The sequence below is a fragment of the Pipra filicauda genome, unplaced genomic scaffold (genome assembly GCF_003945595.2).
Source record: "Pipra filicauda isolate LSUMZ 115617 unplaced genomic scaffold, ASM394559v2 scaffold1_size10287979_pilon, whole genome shotgun sequence".
Lineage (NCBI taxonomy): Eukaryota > Metazoa > Chordata > Aves > Passeriformes > Pipridae > Pipra > Pipra filicauda.
This window is the reverse complement of record NW_024104310.1, coordinates 5,770,369-5,789,111: the sequence shown is the minus strand read 5'-3', so window position 1 is coordinate 5,789,111 and position 18,743 is coordinate 5,770,369. Positions and strand designations below refer to the sequence as shown.

Here is an 18,743-nt window from a genome sequence, read left to right as displayed (position 1 = left end):
GGGTTTCATCTGGATTAAGATCACTTTGGACTCTCGTGCAAGATGGTACCAGTTGCTTGGCCTCGTGTCCATGATCAGGTGTCAGTCCTTCCTTCACCACTGCACTGTGCTTCAGGCAGCCACCTTCAGAGATGGGATCAGTGCTTTCTTTTGGCTGCAGGTGTTTGATAGCTGCTTCTGCAGAACTGGGAGCATTTGTATGTGGGAGAGTGGAGAGGGGGTGGAAAATCTTCTGCTGGTTCTTGCTCCAGTTTGCCATGGTTGGTTTGTTTGGCTGAGGGAGCTGGCAGGGTAATTTTTTTCATTAAATGCCTTCTGGCAGCAAGGACTGAAACCAGAGACTTCCCTGAGCAGGTGGGAAGAGAGCCAGGTACCCTTGGACTTCCCTGAGCACTGGGGGAATCCAAACCTGTGTGCTGTCAGATTGTTGCAGCCAAAAATGGCACCTTGGTGTTTGGGGACCACTAAACCCTGCCTGGCCTGGACCAGGTAGGAGAGGCCTCACATCTGCTTGTCTTTCAGGCTCTCATCCCACTGAGAAGTGGAGAAGCAAGGTCTTGTCTCCTTCCACATCATTTCAGCCTTCTCAGCTGCCCTCCAGCCCTTGGAGAGGGTGCTGGTACTGCCACCACAGGGATTTCTATCCCTGGGCTAGAAGCATCTTCAGAGGGTAGGGAAGTGTTCTCCTCTAAGCTTTTGCTTGGGTGTAAACACCCTTTTAAAGACAGGTTAGAAAACATGAATCCTATAATGGTTTTGGATTGAAAGAGACCTTAAAGACCATCCAGTTCCACCCCATGTCATGGTCAGGAACACCTTCCACTATCCCAGGTTGCTCCAAGTCCCATCCAACCTGGTCTTGAACACTTCCAGGGATGGGGCATCCACAGCTTCTCTGGGCAATGCTTTCCAGTGCCTCAGCACTCTCACAGGAAAAAATTTCTTCCTAACATCTAATTTAATTCTACTCTCTTTCAGTTTGAAGCCATTCCCCCTTGTCCTGTCACTCCATATCCTTGTCCAAAGTCCCTTTTCAGCTCTCTTGGAGCCCCTTTAGGCACTGGAAGGGGCTCTGAGTTCTCCCCAATGCCTTCTCTTCTCCAGGCTGAACATCTCCAGCTCTCCCAGCCTGTCTCCAGAGCAGAGATGCTCCAGGCCTTGGAGCATCTTGGTGGCCTCTGGATTCACTTCAGCTGCTCCACATCCTTCCTGTGTTAGGGGCTCCAGCGCTGGATGCAGCACTCCAGGTGGGGCCTGACAAGGACAGAGTAGAGGGGGAGAATCCCCTTCCTTGCCCTGCTTTTGATGCAGCCCAGGATACTTTAGGCTTTGTAATTCATCTGCCTGCCCTTACCTGTTGGTCCCTGATAACTGAGGATTGATCCCGACCTTTCCTCACCTCTGGTGTAAATCAGACCTTTGGCTCTGTCAGCTGCAGGTACATTGATCCCCTCTGGGAAGCATTAGCTGTGTTAGCCCCTTGAATAGGTGAGTTTGACACTCAGCAAGGAAAGGATTTAAAAAAGGATGCGGAAGAGAATTCTTGAAAACATCACTGGATTTGTGTGACTGGAAGCTGCTTTCTCTGTGCTAGAGGCTGATATCTTCTCCAGACTGGCAGGCAAACAGCAATTAATGACTGTTTCTGAGTAATTTCCTTTAATTTTAGCCAAAGTTCTGCAGAAGAAGATGGACCAGGGGCATTGGAGAGGGAGGGGAAGACAGAGGCACAGAGGATGGGGGAGTCACCGTGCCCCTAAATCACTGTGTTGCTGATTTTGTTTTGTTCTGCTGGGCTTGGCTGCATGAATTCGTCCAGGTGGTGACAGCAGGCACGTGGTCACTGCTTTCTGTCATCCTTTTCCTCCTCGAACTGCATCCTGGAATTAACTGCTTTATATTTATGGAATTAACTGTTTTATGGGTCTGTCTTGTGCTTCAAAGAGGTGCCTGACCTGGAGCAGGGCAATTGCACCAGGGCGTTTCTTCAGCCTGAAGCTGCTCCAAGGAGCAGTGGTGTGTGAGCCATGGAGATGAACACCTGTGGATCCCTGCCAGGGCCTTTTGCAGCCCCAGTTTCTCTTATGCTGGGGGTGAGTGAGGGTCATGATCTTGGCAAATACCCCAGGATGGACAGCTAATGTAATAAATCAGGCCTGGTTATTAATTTGAGTGAAGCACAGAGTGGACAAGCCACAGTGCCTGTGTGCCAGGTGCTGTGCAAACCCAGCCATGGGCAGGGAAAGGAGCACAGAAGGGCAGGAAGGGCTTCCAAAGTGGTTTAGGGTGTCCCTGCTTTTGAGGAATCCCTGAAATGACATGGGTTTTGAGCTGTACCAAAGGACCTTTGTGCCTCCAAGCATATGTCAGACCTGCTCACTCCCAGGTGCTCCTGCTGCCCACCTTTTTGGAGAGTCAGGTCAACTCCATCCATCTCCCAGCTGCTGCTGATGTCCAGGCTTGAAAAAGGTAATTAAACACCCCCACACTGCCAGCAGCTGCAGCAGTACCATGTCCTTCATGGAAGAACCCAGAAAACTTTGCAGTGACTGGGAAAGTTCACAGTGAGTGGGAAGCCATCACCAGGGAACTAATTAGACAGCAAATTGTGAATCGGCTTCCCCACTTGGCCTTCAAAGAGGACTGTTAGCCCAGGATGCAGGTAAGCCCTGCGTGGGGTTTGTAGTTAAAAACCTTGTTATTTAAAGTATAAAACAAGCTCTGGAACCAGCTGCATGGTGTTAAATTTGTTCAAGTGGAGACCAGACCAATGCCAGCCACAAGCAAGGTGCTCCTGCTGTTGTGGAGGGCAAGGGATGAGGAGGATTTTGGATGAGGTGAAACGTGAAGCCCTGCCCTGCTGGTGGTGGTGGTGCCCCAGCCCTGCCCAGCATCTGTGGGCAGCTGAGATGCTCCATACCCTTCTTAGCCCACGTTGATATGGGATGTAGCCAGCTGAACAAACATGTTCTAATATGCACTTGGTTTCCAAAAAGTCAATTGCTCACCTGTGTTTCAAACAAATAAAAAGGCTGGGACATGTCTGAGGATATAATTAAATGCTTTAGTGCAGTCCTCCCCAGGACAGTACAGATTTTACCTGCTGCTCCAGCACTCCAAAGCAGCAGTATTCCAGGTTTTACCTGTGTCTGTGCTGGCTGCTGGGAGATGCACCCCTCAGCTCGTGGCTGCAGAATAACTGGGTGCTGTGCCTTTGACCAGCACTCAGTCATGCAGCAATCTTCAAACTCCTTCAAAGATAACTGCAAAAAATAGCTCAGAACAGGCTGTCTGATGCCACTCTGCCTAAACCCACCCTAGGAGGCCTCTTCCCTTTGTTCCTGGTGCTCAGGCACTGAGGAGCTGATGGGAGCTAAGCAGGGTGCACCCTTCAGCCAGCAGCTCCTGCTTCCCAGAAGAGGGTGCTGTCAGGCAGAAAATAGGAAGTGGAAGAAAGGTATTTAGGCTCTGAAACTGTTTTATTTTTAACTCCAGTGGGTGTTTTCAGTTATGCTGCAGCCCTGAACCTCCAACACTGTGTTGCTCTAATGCTCTTTGTTAGTTCAATGGCTGAAAATGTTGTTGCAGGCTGGATTTTAATGCAGGTAAGACAACAAGCCCATGATAGTCTTAGAAATGTAGTTCATAACAGTTCATCTTCAGAGGGAGTGAATAGGCTGGTGCCTAGAATGAATCATGGAATGGTTTGGGTTGGAAGGGGCCTTAAAGATCATCTCAGTCCAATCTCTCTGCCATGGGCAGGAACACCTTCCACTAAACCAGGTTGCCCAGAGACCCATTCAACCTTCCAAAGTGTGGATGGTTGTAGCCCCTGGTGCAGCCTCTGTGATCAGCAGAGTCTGGGGTGTGATATGTGTCAGTCTCAAGAGGGCTTTGCAAACAGGTGTCATGAAAGCTCTGGTTTTGCTCTGGGATGCTGTGGAGGGGAGCACAGCCGATGTCTGAAGGTGGTAACATGAACCTTCCCTTGCTGGTGTGTTGCAAAAATCCCCCTGGATAAAAAAATAAAAGCTGAAGGTGACGGGCTTGTCCTAACAAAGACAGCTCCAACAGATGTACTTTGGAAACTCAGCTTAAACCTTCTTGATCCCTTATCTTTGCTGTGACCTGCAGTTCACCCTCTGTGCCACACAGGCAGAGTTTAGTATTTGTAAGCAGGGGCTGCTGAACCTCAGTCCAGCTCCTCATCCCTCTGCCACACTCATTTCCATGTTCCTGTCCGAGCTGATCGTGTAACGCTCCCCTTTCTGCTGTAATCTGCAGCCATCTCCCTGCAAGGGGTGGGAGGACATTTCCTCATTCATTGCATCAAGCTAAGAAAACTGAAAAGTGCTGGCAAAGCCCATTGGTCTTTTTTAAGTTATTATAGAACCATTAGGTTGGAAATGACAGGTCATCAAGTCCAACCATGACATTGCCAAGTCCACCATTAATCATGTCTCTGAACACCGCATCTACACACCCTTTGAACACTGCCAGGGATGGTGCTTCTACCACTTCCCTGGGCAGCCTGTTCCAATGCTTGATGGCCCTTTTGGTGAAGAAATTTTTCCTAATATCTGATCTAAACGTCCCCTGGTGCAACTTGAGGCCATTTCCTCTCGTCCTATCACTTGTTACCTGGGAGAAGAGACCAACCCCATCTGGCTACAACCTCTTTTCAGGGAGTCGTAGAGAGTGATAAGGTCCTTTTCTCCAGGCTAAACACCCCCAGCTCCCTTAGCTGGTCCTCATCAGGCTTGTGCTCCAGACCCTTCCCCTTCTCTGGACATGCTCCAGCCCCTCAGTATCTCCACTTGCATTACCAGGACTCTGACTGTGGATTCAGACACTATTTAGGATCATCACCACATTTAGGAAGTGTATGAAAAAGAGGATTAAAAGAGAAAGGTTAATTTTCTCTTCTAATACAAGAAGTAGTGAATAATTAATAAAATTAGCAGGTGACAGCTTTGAAATAGGTCCTAAAAGATCACTATGTGTTTGTGCCTTTCTTCCTCTCTTTGCTTTGCATCTTCTGGTGGCTGTTGGCTGGTCTGGCTCTTGTCCTCTCACTCCATGCCCTTTAAAAAAGTGCCTCTCCTGCTCTCTGGGAGACCCTTTAGGCACTGGAAGGGACTCTAAAGTCTCCTCAGAGCCTTCTCTTCTCCAGGTGAACATCCCCAGCTCTCCCATTCTGTCTCCAGAGCAGAGGAGCTCCAGCCCTTGGAGCATCTCCATGGCCTCCTCTGGACTTGCTCCAGTGGGTCCATGTCCCTCTTATGTTGGAGGCCTCAGAGGTGGATGTAGCACTGCAGGTGGGGTCTCATGAGAGAGGAGTGGAGGGGGAGAATCACCTCCCATATTAATTCAATATTTCTGAACTTTCTTTGCCTCTGAGCAAGGAGCCCCCTCAGTAATTTTCCAAATCCTGCGAGGCCATTTGCAAAAATGTATCGATGCAATGAAAAGCCCTTGATTGAATTTTCTGTCCTTGGGGGGAAAATCAGATATGAAATAATAAATATAAATTATATCCTGCAGGCAAAACCCTGCTGGCCACTAATACCTACAGATTAATTGTACTAATCCTGTGTGATCAAGGGGAGATGGTTGGTTACTTGGCACTATTTTGGTCCCTCGCTTATGAAACTCCATCTCCGTGTTCGAGAGAAAAGATTTTACATAACAGTAATCACTCAGATAAGAAAAGGACTAAACTGTCCCGAAACATTTTATCTTCTGCACAGATGCTGCCCATGAATTTTGACTTGATTAAATAACACGGCGATGCAATATTTTGTTCTGAATAACGAATGTCCCTCCGTGGCGGGGAAGGAGCAAGGCTGCTCTCTCAGCCAGCTTTTTGGTGCAGACAGAAATGGGGGCAGATGGAGGCTGGAGAATCCAGCATTTCAGTGAGAATTGCTTGGAAAATAGCTAAGGGACACTGGAAAGAATCATAGAATCATGGAATGGTTTTAGTTGGAAGAGACCTTAAAGATCATCTTGTTCTACCACCCCTGCCATGGGCAAGGACACCTTCCACTAGACCAGGTTGCTCCAAGCCCCGTCCAACCTGGCCTTGAAAGATCCCATTGTGTCACCAAGTGGCCTGTGACACAGGTCTGGCTAAGAGAGGTTCCAAAGGGTGTGGCCCAGGTGCCTCTCTTTATGACAGGTTTTTATTCTGACTCCCTCACCTCCATCCCATTTGGGATGACTTGGATCCAACAGCACTGAAGCACAGCTTTCTTTAGTACAGTTTTTTATTAGAAAAATAGAGGCAAGTTATCTGCAAGGGAAGGAGGTGAATCTCATAGCTGGAAGATCCTATAGAGCAAAAGTATGCTGGGATGTGATAATGAAAAAAAAAGGATAATTGCAAAATGTAATCTATTTTGCTTTGTAAAAAGAGATATAGGCAAAACCAGCCAATAACATTGGATCATATATTAATATTTCAATGGCTATTTACATCTCCTGCCAGTTGCTCCATGTCCTGCCCAGCTACTTTCTGCCTACCAAAAATATGAAAACAAAGTCATAAAAAAAATATAACTGGGAAATATTGTGGGTTACCATGGCCTTTCCACTGGTCTGCACCAGCAGCTTCCCTCGGGGAGCCACAGGCAGAGACTGTCTGCAGGCAGAGCTCCATCAGCACAGCCCAGCACAGCCAACACACCGGGAAGGGCTGGGATGTGTTTCCATCACAGGCATCTGCAGTGCTGACTCCGTGCACCAACTGTGTCCAATAACTGCTGGCTGTGCAGCCCATGGCCCTACAGCCCCTGCTCTCTTCCCAAATAGACTGGATGCTGTAGGCTAAAAACATCACGGGCTGATGGGGATGTCTCGCTCCGAGCCTGGCTCCCCTTTGCTGCTCGTGGGGATGTAGCCAGAAAGAGTCCTGGAGTCTAATCCCAGAGTCGTAATTTAAATAGAGCAGAAAAAATTACTTTCTCCATCTATTTCTTTCTTTTTCTTTCTCTTTTTTTTTGTTTACTTGTTTGTTTGGGGTTTTTTGTTTGTTTTTTTTGTGTACTTGTTTTAAATAGGGGGTGATGAGCTCAGATGTTTACATCTGTGCTGTAGAGACAGGAATTCAGGTGAGACAAAGCCAGCCCCAGAGTATAGAACCATAAAATCACGGAATATCCTGAGTTGGAAGGGACCCACAAGGATGATCGAGTCCATCTCTTGGCCCTGCACTGGGCAACCCCAAAAATCACACCATGTGGACCCACAACCACTGAGATAGGGGAAAAAATAAATATATTCCGAATTTGTTTTATTTCCTTACTCGACATTGGGAAGATTTGCAGGTGAGAGACTTCATTCACCCAAGGCTGTCAAACTTTTCTAGAAAGCCCGTGGAAAGCTGCCCAACCACAGCTCATAAACACGGAGCTGCTTCTCTCCCCCAAAGCAGCGTCCAAACGGGCCGTGCTCACACTCTACTAATTGTCCTCTGGGGTCTCATTTGGAAGATGCTCAGGCAAAACCTTTTCTTCTTGTGTCCATGCTCCAGTAACATGCTCTGTTACTCATCTCTCATAATCCCCTGGCTGGAAAAGCAGTCACCTAATCAGGGCAAGAGCTGTGCCATGTGATGTGCGTAGCTGCTTCCTGACCGTCCCAGCCCCGGCTTGTTTATGTGCAGTGGGATTATTAGCAAGACATAATGTCAGTTAAAGAAATCGGTTAGGAAAGGGGTGCTGGATAATTTATTCCTTGCTGTCCTTTAATTCCTGAAAGAAAAATCCCCAAACAAGGGACGAGGCGAGGGCTGAGCCCACACGCCGCCTCGCTGTCTCTGCAGCTCGCAGAAATAGGGCAGAGCCGTGCAAAGATTACTGGAGCAAGAACATCTTGCGCACACACACACACACATAGAGACACAGAAAAAAAGCAAGCTTAAAAGGATACAAAGCTTTCAGGAAGCAGCAGTCTTCCACCACGGCCTGTTTTCCAGTGAATGAATTAATTCCCTGCTTTTCATGTGATAGTTTCCTGCGCTGTTATCACGGTCTGTTATTGCTCTGCCTATTTAGGGCTGACAAATTTACCACCAGGAAACAAATGTAGGGGAAAAAAAAAGTCAATTAAAACAACAGGAATGCTGAAGGAAATTTTCAAAATCACACAGTTCTACTGGGGGGAGAAAAGAATAAAATGGAAATGGTCCTTAATTTTATGTAACTATCCATTTGGCTCATCTGGCGACCACGTGCACAAGCTGGCTTAGTTTTTGCAAGGTGGTAGTGGTGTATCAATCCTTCCTTCAGCTCCTGCCATCACTTCATGGCATCAGAGCTCTTTGCTGTAGTTAATGGCAAGATATTAATTTAATGGACAGGATACAGAGCAGCAGGGACTGTAAGGGGGGATGGAACACAGCAGAATCCAGATCTGCACAAGCAGAATCCAGATACTGAAAGCATGGGGAGAATGGGATGGCTTCACACCAGGTGATTTTATTGGGGATTGGGGCTGCTTGACCTCCAAAGGCACAGAAAGGTATTAAAAATCAGTGTTGGGTCTCACCACCTTTGTGCAAATTCAAAAGCAAAATCTGGCAGCTAAAGAGGGAGTGGGAAGCCTGTTCCTGGGTGCTTTGTAGCAGTTACTGTCTGTTTTAGGCTGTGATTATGACCAGAAACCCACAGTAAATCCATGGCCCTGCCAGCCTGGGTCACAGAGCAAGTTCTAGATCATTTGGTGATGGCTGAACATGTGCTAATTCAGGACAAAGGGAACCCCAAGCCATGTCACTGAAAAAAATCCATGATGTTCCTGCACAGAGGAGCACAATTTTCTCAAATTTCATGCTGAAACTTTTAACCTGAGCCAGAACTGGAGCCAAGGATGAGTTCCAGGGCAGAGCTGGATGATGCCATCCTGAATTGAGTTTAGCTGTATGGATGCAAGCCAGCTGGGTGCCCCCAGGGCTGGAGAAGTGTCCTTGGCCTGGTTGAATTACTCACACAGACACAGCCACTTTGCCTGGCTATTTATCAGCAGCACCTTGCAGGCAGCAGCTCTGGCAGTAAAGGTTGAATGTTTGGGAGGACATTCTCAGGAGGTTTAAAAGAAAATAGTAATTAAAAAAAAAAGAAAATAACTGAACAGTAAAAAAGGAGTTCAGTCTGTGTTGGGTATTGCATATTTTGTGCTTCTTGTGTTTTCTGATTTCAAATATGTGTCACTTAGAAGTTAAACAAATTTCTCCTGACATCTTTATTCAGATTAAATGAGTCCACAACTGTTTCAAAGCCTGACATGGGGAAACAGAAGGATGAGGATGTGCACCAGACATTGTTTTTGGGATTTTGTTTAGATCCAAATTTTGCCTCAGTTTCCCCATCTCTAAAATTAGGCTGAAATACTGTAACTAGTATACTTTTCTTTTACAAGAATTTAGTATACTGGGGAGAAAGAAATGTTACTACACTTTAGGAAACACAGTTCCAGTTTTTCTTGACCTTTTGGGTAGGAAGGTACACTCTGGATTGTTCCCTGTCACACTCCTGGCTCAGAAAGAACTTGCCAAGTGGCCACAAAAAGGAGTGACATTGACATTCTCTTTGGTTCTCCCCAGTTACACAATAAAGGACAAAACCCAGGAGAAAATGGGGTGTTTTCCTGCTCGCTTTTTTTTTTTTTGTTTTGCTGTTGTATTTTTTTTTAGTTGAGGATGTGAGATGACACAGGCATATTGAAACAGTTGGATAGTTGAAGAGAAGCCTTGGGCAAAAGAGAAGTGAGGTCCCCTGGTATCTGTGACCTTATGCTGTTGCACCAGGTACCTTTTTGGGGGATGATATCATAGAATCAAGGAATGGTTTGGGTTGGAAGGGACTCTTAAAGCTTAGTGAGATCAGAGATTTTTCTATGGCCTTGTTCATGTGACCAGTCAGAAGCTTTGGCGCTTTGATGGAGATTTCTCACCTCTGCTTTGTTCCATCACAAGAAATCCCTTTGAAGGGAGGGACTGTGCCCTGGGTCAGGAGATGGAGGCAGTGGCCTTGTGGAGAGGAGAGGACAAGGAGAGAAGTGTGCCTTGGCTTCAGGCAGTTCAGCTTGATAACCTGGCCCCATGTGGTGCTACCTGGCTGCATCCCTTTGGCTCTGGATGGGATGAGGTGGTAGTAAGTAAATACTCATTCCCCACGAAGGCTGAAAGTCAAAAGTGAACAGACAAAGCATGTGTAGAAGTATGTGATTCTGAGTATCCTGTTGCTCACCCAGTTTTCACCCTGGTGTTTTTCCTTTCCTCGCTCCCCATCTGTGGGGACACCAGGGCTCCCTGCAGCCTGGGATTCTCCAACAAGTTCTCATGGGAACTGTTCATGTTCTCAAAGGACAAGTAAACATCCCAGGGCACTTCAATTGCTCTGGAGCCAGGGACCCTCTCATTCCCACCACACCAGAACACACCAAGCACCATTTAGCTCCACGTGTCCCACGGAAGCATGAAATGTGCTCTCTTGTTCAAGTGCTCCCCACCACAGCCTGTCTCCATCTCCATCCAGACAGGCCATGCTGAATGCTAGAGACAGAACTGAGATCACACACACAGATAGTCAAGAGTCAGCGAGGTGATCCTCAGCCAAATTCCTCCTGAAATCCATGGAAACAATGTGCACAGCTAGAAATAGGACAGCAGTTGTGTCCAGACAAGCCTTACCTCACCCATGGTGGAAGACCAGATTTCTTTTTTAAAAAAGTCATCAGAGCTTGTATTTCTCTTCATCAACATAACATTCACTTTGGTTTAACTCCACTGAGATCCTGAATTTACTGTACAGACTTTAAGGCAAAACCAGACCGTGTGGGCATCCTTTGCACTTGGTGACAGAGACTGCTCAGGGAGTGCTGACACATGTGGGTTTCTGCATAAAACCTATGCAGTAAAAAATGAGGCAGTTTTTGAGATTTTAAGCATTTTGGTGTTATTATCTGGGAGCCCTTTTAATGGGTTTAGGGAGAAAAGGTTGATGGCTGTTTTGCTACTGTGAGGACTTGGCTTGCTTCAATCCTGGTGTCCCTGCCCATGGCAGGGGGGATGGAACCTGATGACCCTTAAGGTCTCTTCCAACCCAAACCATTATTATTCTGTGATAATCCCCAGAAAAACCCACTTGGCTACCACTGGTACACATCTGACTTTGCTTTGCTCACCTGTTGCACTGTGTGGAGAATGTAGTGCTGTTCTGACACTTAAGAGTTCATAAAAAAAACCAAAAATCAACAACAGAAAAGACACCCACTTCGTTCCTTTTTTTCTTTAAATACTTGTTTATTGAGAAGATATTACAAACTATCAGCCCTCATCTTCCCCAAAAGCTTGGACACCCATAGTGATGGAAGATTCGATGATGTCCAGGAAACCTACTGGCACTGACTTATTGCATGGAAACAATAATTCAACTGGCAAATCTCTCACACCAGTTCTTCTTCCTGGTAAAAGTCTCTACAGCCTGACTGTGCTCAGCTAATGAAAAGGAAATAAATGCCTTCCATCTGGTGAGCATTTTCTCTTACTGTCATTCTCTACTGTATCCCTACCCCTCCTCAAGCCAAAAAGAGGCTGCTTTGTTTGGCTAGTTTGGCTCAGCCTTATTGTTCCCAAAAACATGGTTTCCCAGCCCTGCAGAGAGATTTCTACCCAGCATATGGCCCAGATCCATTTTTCTAACAAGGGTGTTCCTTAAGTCTCCCCTGGAACATCCTAAACTTGTTGTTTTCCCCTGTATGTCAGCCTTTTCTGTCCCAAAAGAGAATCTCCACCAGATCAGAGGGATTTGAGGGGAAACTTCATAGGAACCAGTTTATCTACAGTTTACAGGTGAGGGGACTGAGGTAGGCTTGCTTCTTGGACTCTGTGTACTACAGCAACATGAGGAACCCCAATATGTGTCTCTGCTTGGCATTGCCAGGTGGCCACATAGAAGCGCTGCAGAGAAATCTGGGAGAATGGCTCAGGGAATTGTGGATTCCATCACAACTCCACCAGGGGCTTTCAAGACACAAAGATTCATCTGACCAGGGAACACTCAAACAAACCATCAGCAGTGAGTGATAACAACTGCTGAACTGTCCATGCTTTTGAGTAGCTGCACAGTCTTCTTTGCACTGGGAAGGGAAAACATCCCAATAGGAAAATCATTTTCAATTCTCTAGTCCATAAAGCCTGAAGACGTTTTCAACTATTCCTGCTACTTGGTTTGAACTTGCTAAATCATGCCCAGTTCAGAGATCTGGCTTAAGCCAATCTGGGAGCCTGGTTTGGGGGATTTGAGTCTTAGAACCCTGGTCTAGCTGCCAGTAGCTTCTCCCAGTGGACAAGGGTCCATCAGCCCAGGAGAATCAAGGTGTGGATCAGAGATACATGAGGGAGAATAGGAGACTTGGCTCTTGCTTTAAACACTTGACCAGATGGGAGAGGTTCTCTTCATTTTTCTCAGAAACACAGTAACCTAACAAAAAGAAATCCTGCCTGGTCCTCCTGGCTACATATCGTCCACACAAGATAATTTTGGCATCCACAACTTTAGTAGCACACGCACACCGTGACAAAGGATGCCAAGCTCTTATCCCTCCACCTTCAAGTGCTTGGGTTCTCAGCTCCATCCCACAGCTGTGAACAAGTGATACCCTGAGGGTTGTCCTCAGAAAAGTACCCGACTACTGTTTTCCATCTCTCCTCTGCCCCTTGACCCCACTGAACCTTCAGGTTGACCTGCCCACCCTCACACATAAGGCAAGCAGTTTGTCTCCATCTCTCCCCTTTCCCAAAGGACTTTCCCACAGGAGCAGGCATCCCACTGCTCAGCTCTCCTCTTCACTCTTCATGGGGGCCAGTGCCCTCTGTTCAGCGTGGTGGGGTCCAGTCTCTGTGGTCTCCCCAACCTCTGAGCAGGGGGCAGTTCCTTCCCGCGCGTGGATCTTCTGGTGCCTCCTCAGGTACTTCTTCAGCCGGTAGCGCTTCCCACAGACCCCACACTTGTAGGCTCCCCCTCGGGAGTGGAGCAGCTGGTGTTTGATCAGGAGGCGTTTATGCGGGAAGCACTTCCCGCACTTGGTGCACTTGCAAGGCCCCATGCGGACGTGGATCGACTGGTGGCGGAAGAGGTTGGCCTTCTGGTTGAAGGTCTTCTCGCACTCTGGGCACTGGTAGGGCTCCTCCTTGGTGTGGATCCTCTGGTGCCGGATCAGGTTGGATCGCTGGGTGAAGCTCTTCCCGCACTCGGGGCACTTGAAGGGCTCGCTCAGGTGGGCGCGCTGGTGCCGGACCAGCTTGCGGCTCATGCGGAAGCTCTCCCCGCACTCCCCGCACTTGTAGGGCCCCTCGCTCGTGTGGATCTTCCTGTGCCTGGTCAGGTTCGACTTCTGGTTGAAACTCTTTCCGCACTCGGGGCAGGGAAACATCCGCTCACCCTTGGGAGCTCCTTTTGCTGAGGGATCTCCCTTGGACGTGGATTTCTCCTGGTTCTCCAGCATCCCCTCTTTGGTGGACTGGCAGCGTTTCTTCTGCTTCCTCTTTGGGCTCTCCTGGTTGGCCTCCACACCAGGTTCCTCTTTAATCTGGATCCTTTGGATAGCACTGAGGTTTGGCTTCTGTCCATAATGCATCCCAAAGTCAATGCTTTCCTCTGGTTCTTCCTTCACATGGAGCACATGGTTACTGGTTATAGCGACTTCCTGTTCGTGGTGCCCATCAGCATCTTCTTCCTTTTTAGGCTGTCTCCCCTGTAAAGCCAGCAGTGGGATCTTTGGATCAAAGAGCTTTCCATAGTCCAGGTTTTCTGGTGACTCTTCCTTGATGTAAAGTTTCTGGCAGGCTACTGCAGTAGTGCTTGCTGTGTCATCAGTGGGTGGCTCTGGCTCCTCCTTCACCTGGATTTTCCAAGGAGGGTTTTTTGGATTAGATGGGTTTCTAGGTATGCTACACCCCTGGGCTACATCTCCTTCACGAGCCATATTCTCCAACACACTCTCCTCTGACCTGAGGGCAAACTCAGGCTCCTCTTTAACCTGGATGACCCGGAGAGACACGCTGTTGATGTGCCCCTTTTGCTTAGCATGATTCCTTTGGTGGACATCGAAATACCTCTTGGTGCTCAAGCTCTTCCCACACTCCGTGCAGATGAAGGGTCCCCCCCGGAGGTGGATCTTCTGGTGAGCCACCAGCGTGGCCCTTTGCCCAAAGCACCTGCTGCACTCGGGGCATTTGAAGGGCTTCTCCCTCTTGTGGGTCTCCCTGTGGGTGGTGAGGGTGCCCTTCTTCACAAAGCTCTTCCCGCACTCCGTGCAGGCGAATGGCCTCCTCTCCCTGTGGGTGCGCATGTGGATGTTGAAGTAGATCCTGGTGCTCAGGCTCTTCCCGCAGCGGGCGCAGGGGAAGGGGCCCCCCATGGCGTGTGTCCTCTGGTGGGCAGCCAGGCACATCTCCAGATGGAAGCAGCGCCCACACTCCCCACAGCAGAAGGGTCTCTCTCCCGTGTGGATGCTCTGGTGGGTGGTGAGGTGGCCCCGGGTGCTGAAGCGCCTCCCGCACTCCCCACAGGTGAACAGCTCCTCGGCCGTGTGGATCCGCTGGTGTCTCCTCAGGTTTCCCTTCTTGCTGAAGGATTTCCCACACTCCTGACACGGGTGGGTCTTCGGCACCCTGTGCTTAAAAATGTCCTTCATGGCAGCAGTGCCCCACTACCCTGCACCTCGTGGGGCTGCTAAGGGGTACAGTAGAGCCACAGAGTCATGGGGATGGACTGTCTGTGGGGATACAAAAGCCATCAGGACACACATATCAAAGTGTATTTGAACGGATGCACTTTATTCCCTGTAGGAAACAGGTGTATGCCATGCTGTATGCCAGCTCTGGGCCAACATGGACTGTGTGGTATTCCTCATTCCTCATCCTTGTAACTCCATCTCCTGCCTCCTCTCATCTGGACAGGCTTCTCTGGCATTCCTGGAAAGGCTTCTCTGGTATTCCTGGAGACTCGAATTGCCAGACTGAAAAAATAAAGGGGAAATAATTAGGTTATTATTTCTTCCCCACCTCCTGTGTTCACTGTGTCAACACAACGGCTGACACCTTGGTGGCTGCAGGAAAGGCTGAACCTGAGATCTGTGAAGCCACAGGCCCAGCTGAACACAAGCAGAGAGGAACAGGATGATTTCCCTGGCAATGGGGGATCTGTGATGCACTGAGTGCTGTAATGACATGGAGGTTTCAGCTCTTCTATTGCTGCACTAGTGATTTACTCTTAGAACAGACCTCTGTCCTTTGACCAAGGAGAAATGTAAGTTAGTAAGTTAATTAAGTAATGGACTTTGCATTTCAATTAGACTCATTTTTGGGGAGTGACTCTGCAGCAACTTAAATCCCTTGAACTTAGAAGAAAACCCAAACTTGGCATCACTTACAAAACTGGGGTGTCCCACTTTGGGCTGGCAGATCTCCATGCACAGGGGAGGACAAGTCAGTGATGTCCTGAGTGGGCAGCTGGAGAAGGAAGACATGGAAAGCTAAAAGGCCTTTGTTCTCTTCAAGAGGGTTCAACCGGCAGAAGGGTCTTGATCCTAAGTATTTCCATTAGAAAAAATAAATAAATCAGGGCCAAGAGAGATGTGAGCAACATGTCCTATCAGGAGTGTGAATTGCAGTAGGGAGAGGAGCCAGAAAGGCTGAGGGGAGGAAGGCAGCGGTGCTGGAGATGCCTGTCAACAACAGCACGTGTGGCTGGGCAGGATTTCACTGATGGTACTGATGGCTGAGGGTGAGGCTGCCAAAATCTCCAGTTATGGGGCAGGAGGCCAGCAAGGAAACATGCTGCCAATGTCACCTCATCCCTGGAGGTCTGGGATGCCGTGGCTGAGAAGGTGAGTCGCTGGGGAGCTTGTCACTGAAGTGCAGGGGTGGGGAGGGGGGATGCCATGGGTCAGGGGACAAGTGGTGGGACATGTGGAGTATAAACATCCAGGCACAACTGTGGTGCAGAGTTTGTAGCTACGTGATCCTCAGAAGAGAGGGGTCAGAGCGGTAAATGAAGAGCTCAATTATAATTGGGAAAATTACTTCAGATTTAGTCACGTTTCCTTTCAAGCTGATCCATCTGGATCCCCACTGATGCTGATAAGAGCTATGACCAAAACACAACGTTCCTCCTGTCCGAGCTGAGTTCTCCATGACCGTACAGAGGAACCACAGGAAAACAAAATCAGTGATAATAATAATGATAATGATGATGATGATAATGATGATGATGATGATGATGATAAAACAAAAAAAATCAACTACCGGGAAAACTTATACCGAACCAGGAGAGACAAAACACACCCACTTGGGGCAGGAGCAGGAACTGGGTTTAGCATTCGCTGTTGGAGGGGAGGGGCCAAGACTTCTCCATAGAGGGGGGAAGCAGCTGTGTGACACTACAACAGGTTTTATTTTAACGCAGACAAAGCCTCAGCAGCAGCCAGGCTGGAAAGAGGACTCAGAAAAGTTCAGCATTGTATTTTTATTAAGGGAGGTCAGTAACCCCCTGAGTGGGTAGTGGATTGAGCCTCCTGGCACCAAGGACCCTCCCGGGGGGACACGGTCGGCCGCAGATGCCGGTGGCTCATTGCGGTGTCCGCGGCCTCTCCCCTCGCCATGGATGCTCTCGTCCGTCCCTTGCAGGCACCTCTCACCACCAGCAGCGTTTCAGTTGCCAGGATTTTTCTCAAAACCCAACAAATCCTCAAAAAAAGGATAAAAGAAGAACCTCCTGCCTACTTTCTCCCTTTCACTTCCCCCCCCTCCTCCCCCCCCCCCGCCCCCAAGTCTGCAGATCCTACGGATCCAAATCCTCTCTTCACTTCCAGCTCCGCAAGCCCCGGGGCTCAGGGTTTGAATCGAGGGCAGAATCAGATGCCAGGCAGTTGCTTCGTCTTTCCTTTGAGCTACAGGGACGAACGAACGCCTTCTTACCTGAGCGGTGCCTCAGGTTCGGGCGGGCATCTCCCTCCTCCGGGGCATCCTCGGCGGCACAACCGTGTGACTGGACTGGAAGTTGTGTCGCGGCCAGAGCCGGGCTGACCTAAAGGAAGTCTGTGGCCAGAGCAGAGAGAGCTACCGGAGGAAGGGTGAAGCCAACCAAAGCCGAAGAGGAAAGGTTGGCGGAGCAGGGGGGGACAGGGAAGACGCTCTGGGCTCGGAACGCCCGGAGGGATTTCCACGCCACCGTCAAGGTGTTGGCGGGAGCGCTGGGAGGGAGCAGAGGGGAATTTCTCCCTGATGAGTCTTTCTTCTGCACCGTTATGTTGGTGGGAAGCTGGAAGGGTCCCCGGCTTGCGCTGCCTTCTGGGAATTGTAGTTCCCCCTCTGCATCGCTGGTCCCCATCCCGCCTTCCCTGCTTTGGCCACTGAGTCAGCATCAGGACATTTCCGTTTTACCCCAGCTGTGTGTCAGCATCAGGACATTCCCCTCTTGCCCGACCTGAGATTGTTCCTTTTTTTGTTGTTGTTGTGGGAAGGAAAACATCCTGAGGCACTGCAAGCATCCTTCTTCCCTCCCGGGCTGATTGTCTGGGACTTGCTCCAGGAAGCGTCAGGAGAGGAAAGACGCATCCCAGGGAGTATTTCTGTGTCTGTAGCAGCTTGCAATCCCCCTTGGAGGGATGGCAGCCATCGAGGCTTGTGCCCATTTACCAGCAAAGGATCCCTTTAATGCTCAGTGACAGCACAGGAGTGAGTGGATTTGACAAGGGGGGACGCTGAGGTACGTGGAGTGGATTTAGCAGAGGGATGAGCATGGCCTGGGAGAGGCTGAGACTCAGCAGGACCTCATGGGAAGCACCCAAACCTTCCTGAATCTGCACTGCACAATGAGGCTTGAAGGATCAGCAGGAAGCTCTAGCCCAGGATGCCTCCCTGTGAGGGTTTTAGGAGCATGGGAATGACAAAAAGCTGTTTAGCATGGGAATGACAAAAAGCTCTTTAGCATGAGAATGACAAAAAGCTGTTTAGCATGACTCTTCCCTGGAGCAGTCACTAGATGCTGTCTATGTCTCTGAGGCTGGACAATAACACTCATTCCTGCATGCACCAGCTCCTCCAATCCTGTCCTAAATATGGCACAAGGCTGCAAAGATGCTGTTCTCCCCCTCTCTGACTCAGGGAAACTGATGCAGGAGATGGTGAGGTATCTGGCTTGGATCACACAGGGAAATTTAAAGTTACAGGGTCCCTGGAGTTCAGATTTACTCTACACTCTGTACATGCCTGGGCTAAAAGTCTGCTAATGTATTTCCTACCCCAGTACAAACCACCAGGATGAGGCAGCGGCACCAGTTTGAAGGTGCACCTACATTCCAGCTTGTATCCCAGATCAGAGAGGAAAGAAGTCATAAAAATTCAACCACCTTTACACCAGTTCATGCACAGAGAAGATACACAAGCCTCATTCAGTTTGCCTTACTGAAGCTGTCAGCTTTGAGGCACAAGTGCCACAGCAGGTCCCTGACAGACAGGAGAGACCACAGTGTAGGGCCACAGTAGATCCCAAGTCATGTTCAGGACTCCTTAGGCAACATGCCCCACTTTCCATCCTTCCTATTTCCATAATATCTTCCCACAAATCCTGCTCAGTTCCAGTCAGCAGCCCCATCAACCAGCTCATCTGGATGTGTGGCTCCATGGAGGGTGAGAGGTTGGGGCAGGGCATGGATGAGGGGCTGACATGGAGCAA

At 49.0% G+C, this 18,743-nt stretch overlaps 1 protein-coding gene and 1 long non-coding RNA gene across 2 annotated transcripts; both read right to left on the bottom strand.

The window, feature by feature from the left end:
• Positions 1 to 11,284: 11,284 nt before the first annotated feature.
• On the bottom strand, positions 11,285 to 14,737 carry LOC120322430 (zinc finger protein 260-like). The gene has a single exon (XM_039380723.1). It carries the CDS (start codon positions 14,698 to 14,700, stop codon positions 12,838 to 12,840), a length of 1,863 nt encoding a protein of 620 aa, XP_039236657.1. The 5' UTR covers positions 14,701 to 14,737; the 3' UTR covers positions 11,285 to 12,837.
• A 78-nt stretch (positions 14,738 to 14,815) lies between these two features.
• LOC113994432 lies at positions 14,816 to 17,282 on the bottom strand. Its single transcript, XR_005563329.1, has 2 exons — positions 16,985 to 17,282; positions 14,816 to 15,024 (listed from the first exon to the last, which is right to left on the bottom strand). It is a non-coding gene; the product is annotated as an uncharacterized LOC113994432 (long non-coding RNA).
• Positions 17,283 to 18,743: the final 1,461 nt, after the last annotated feature.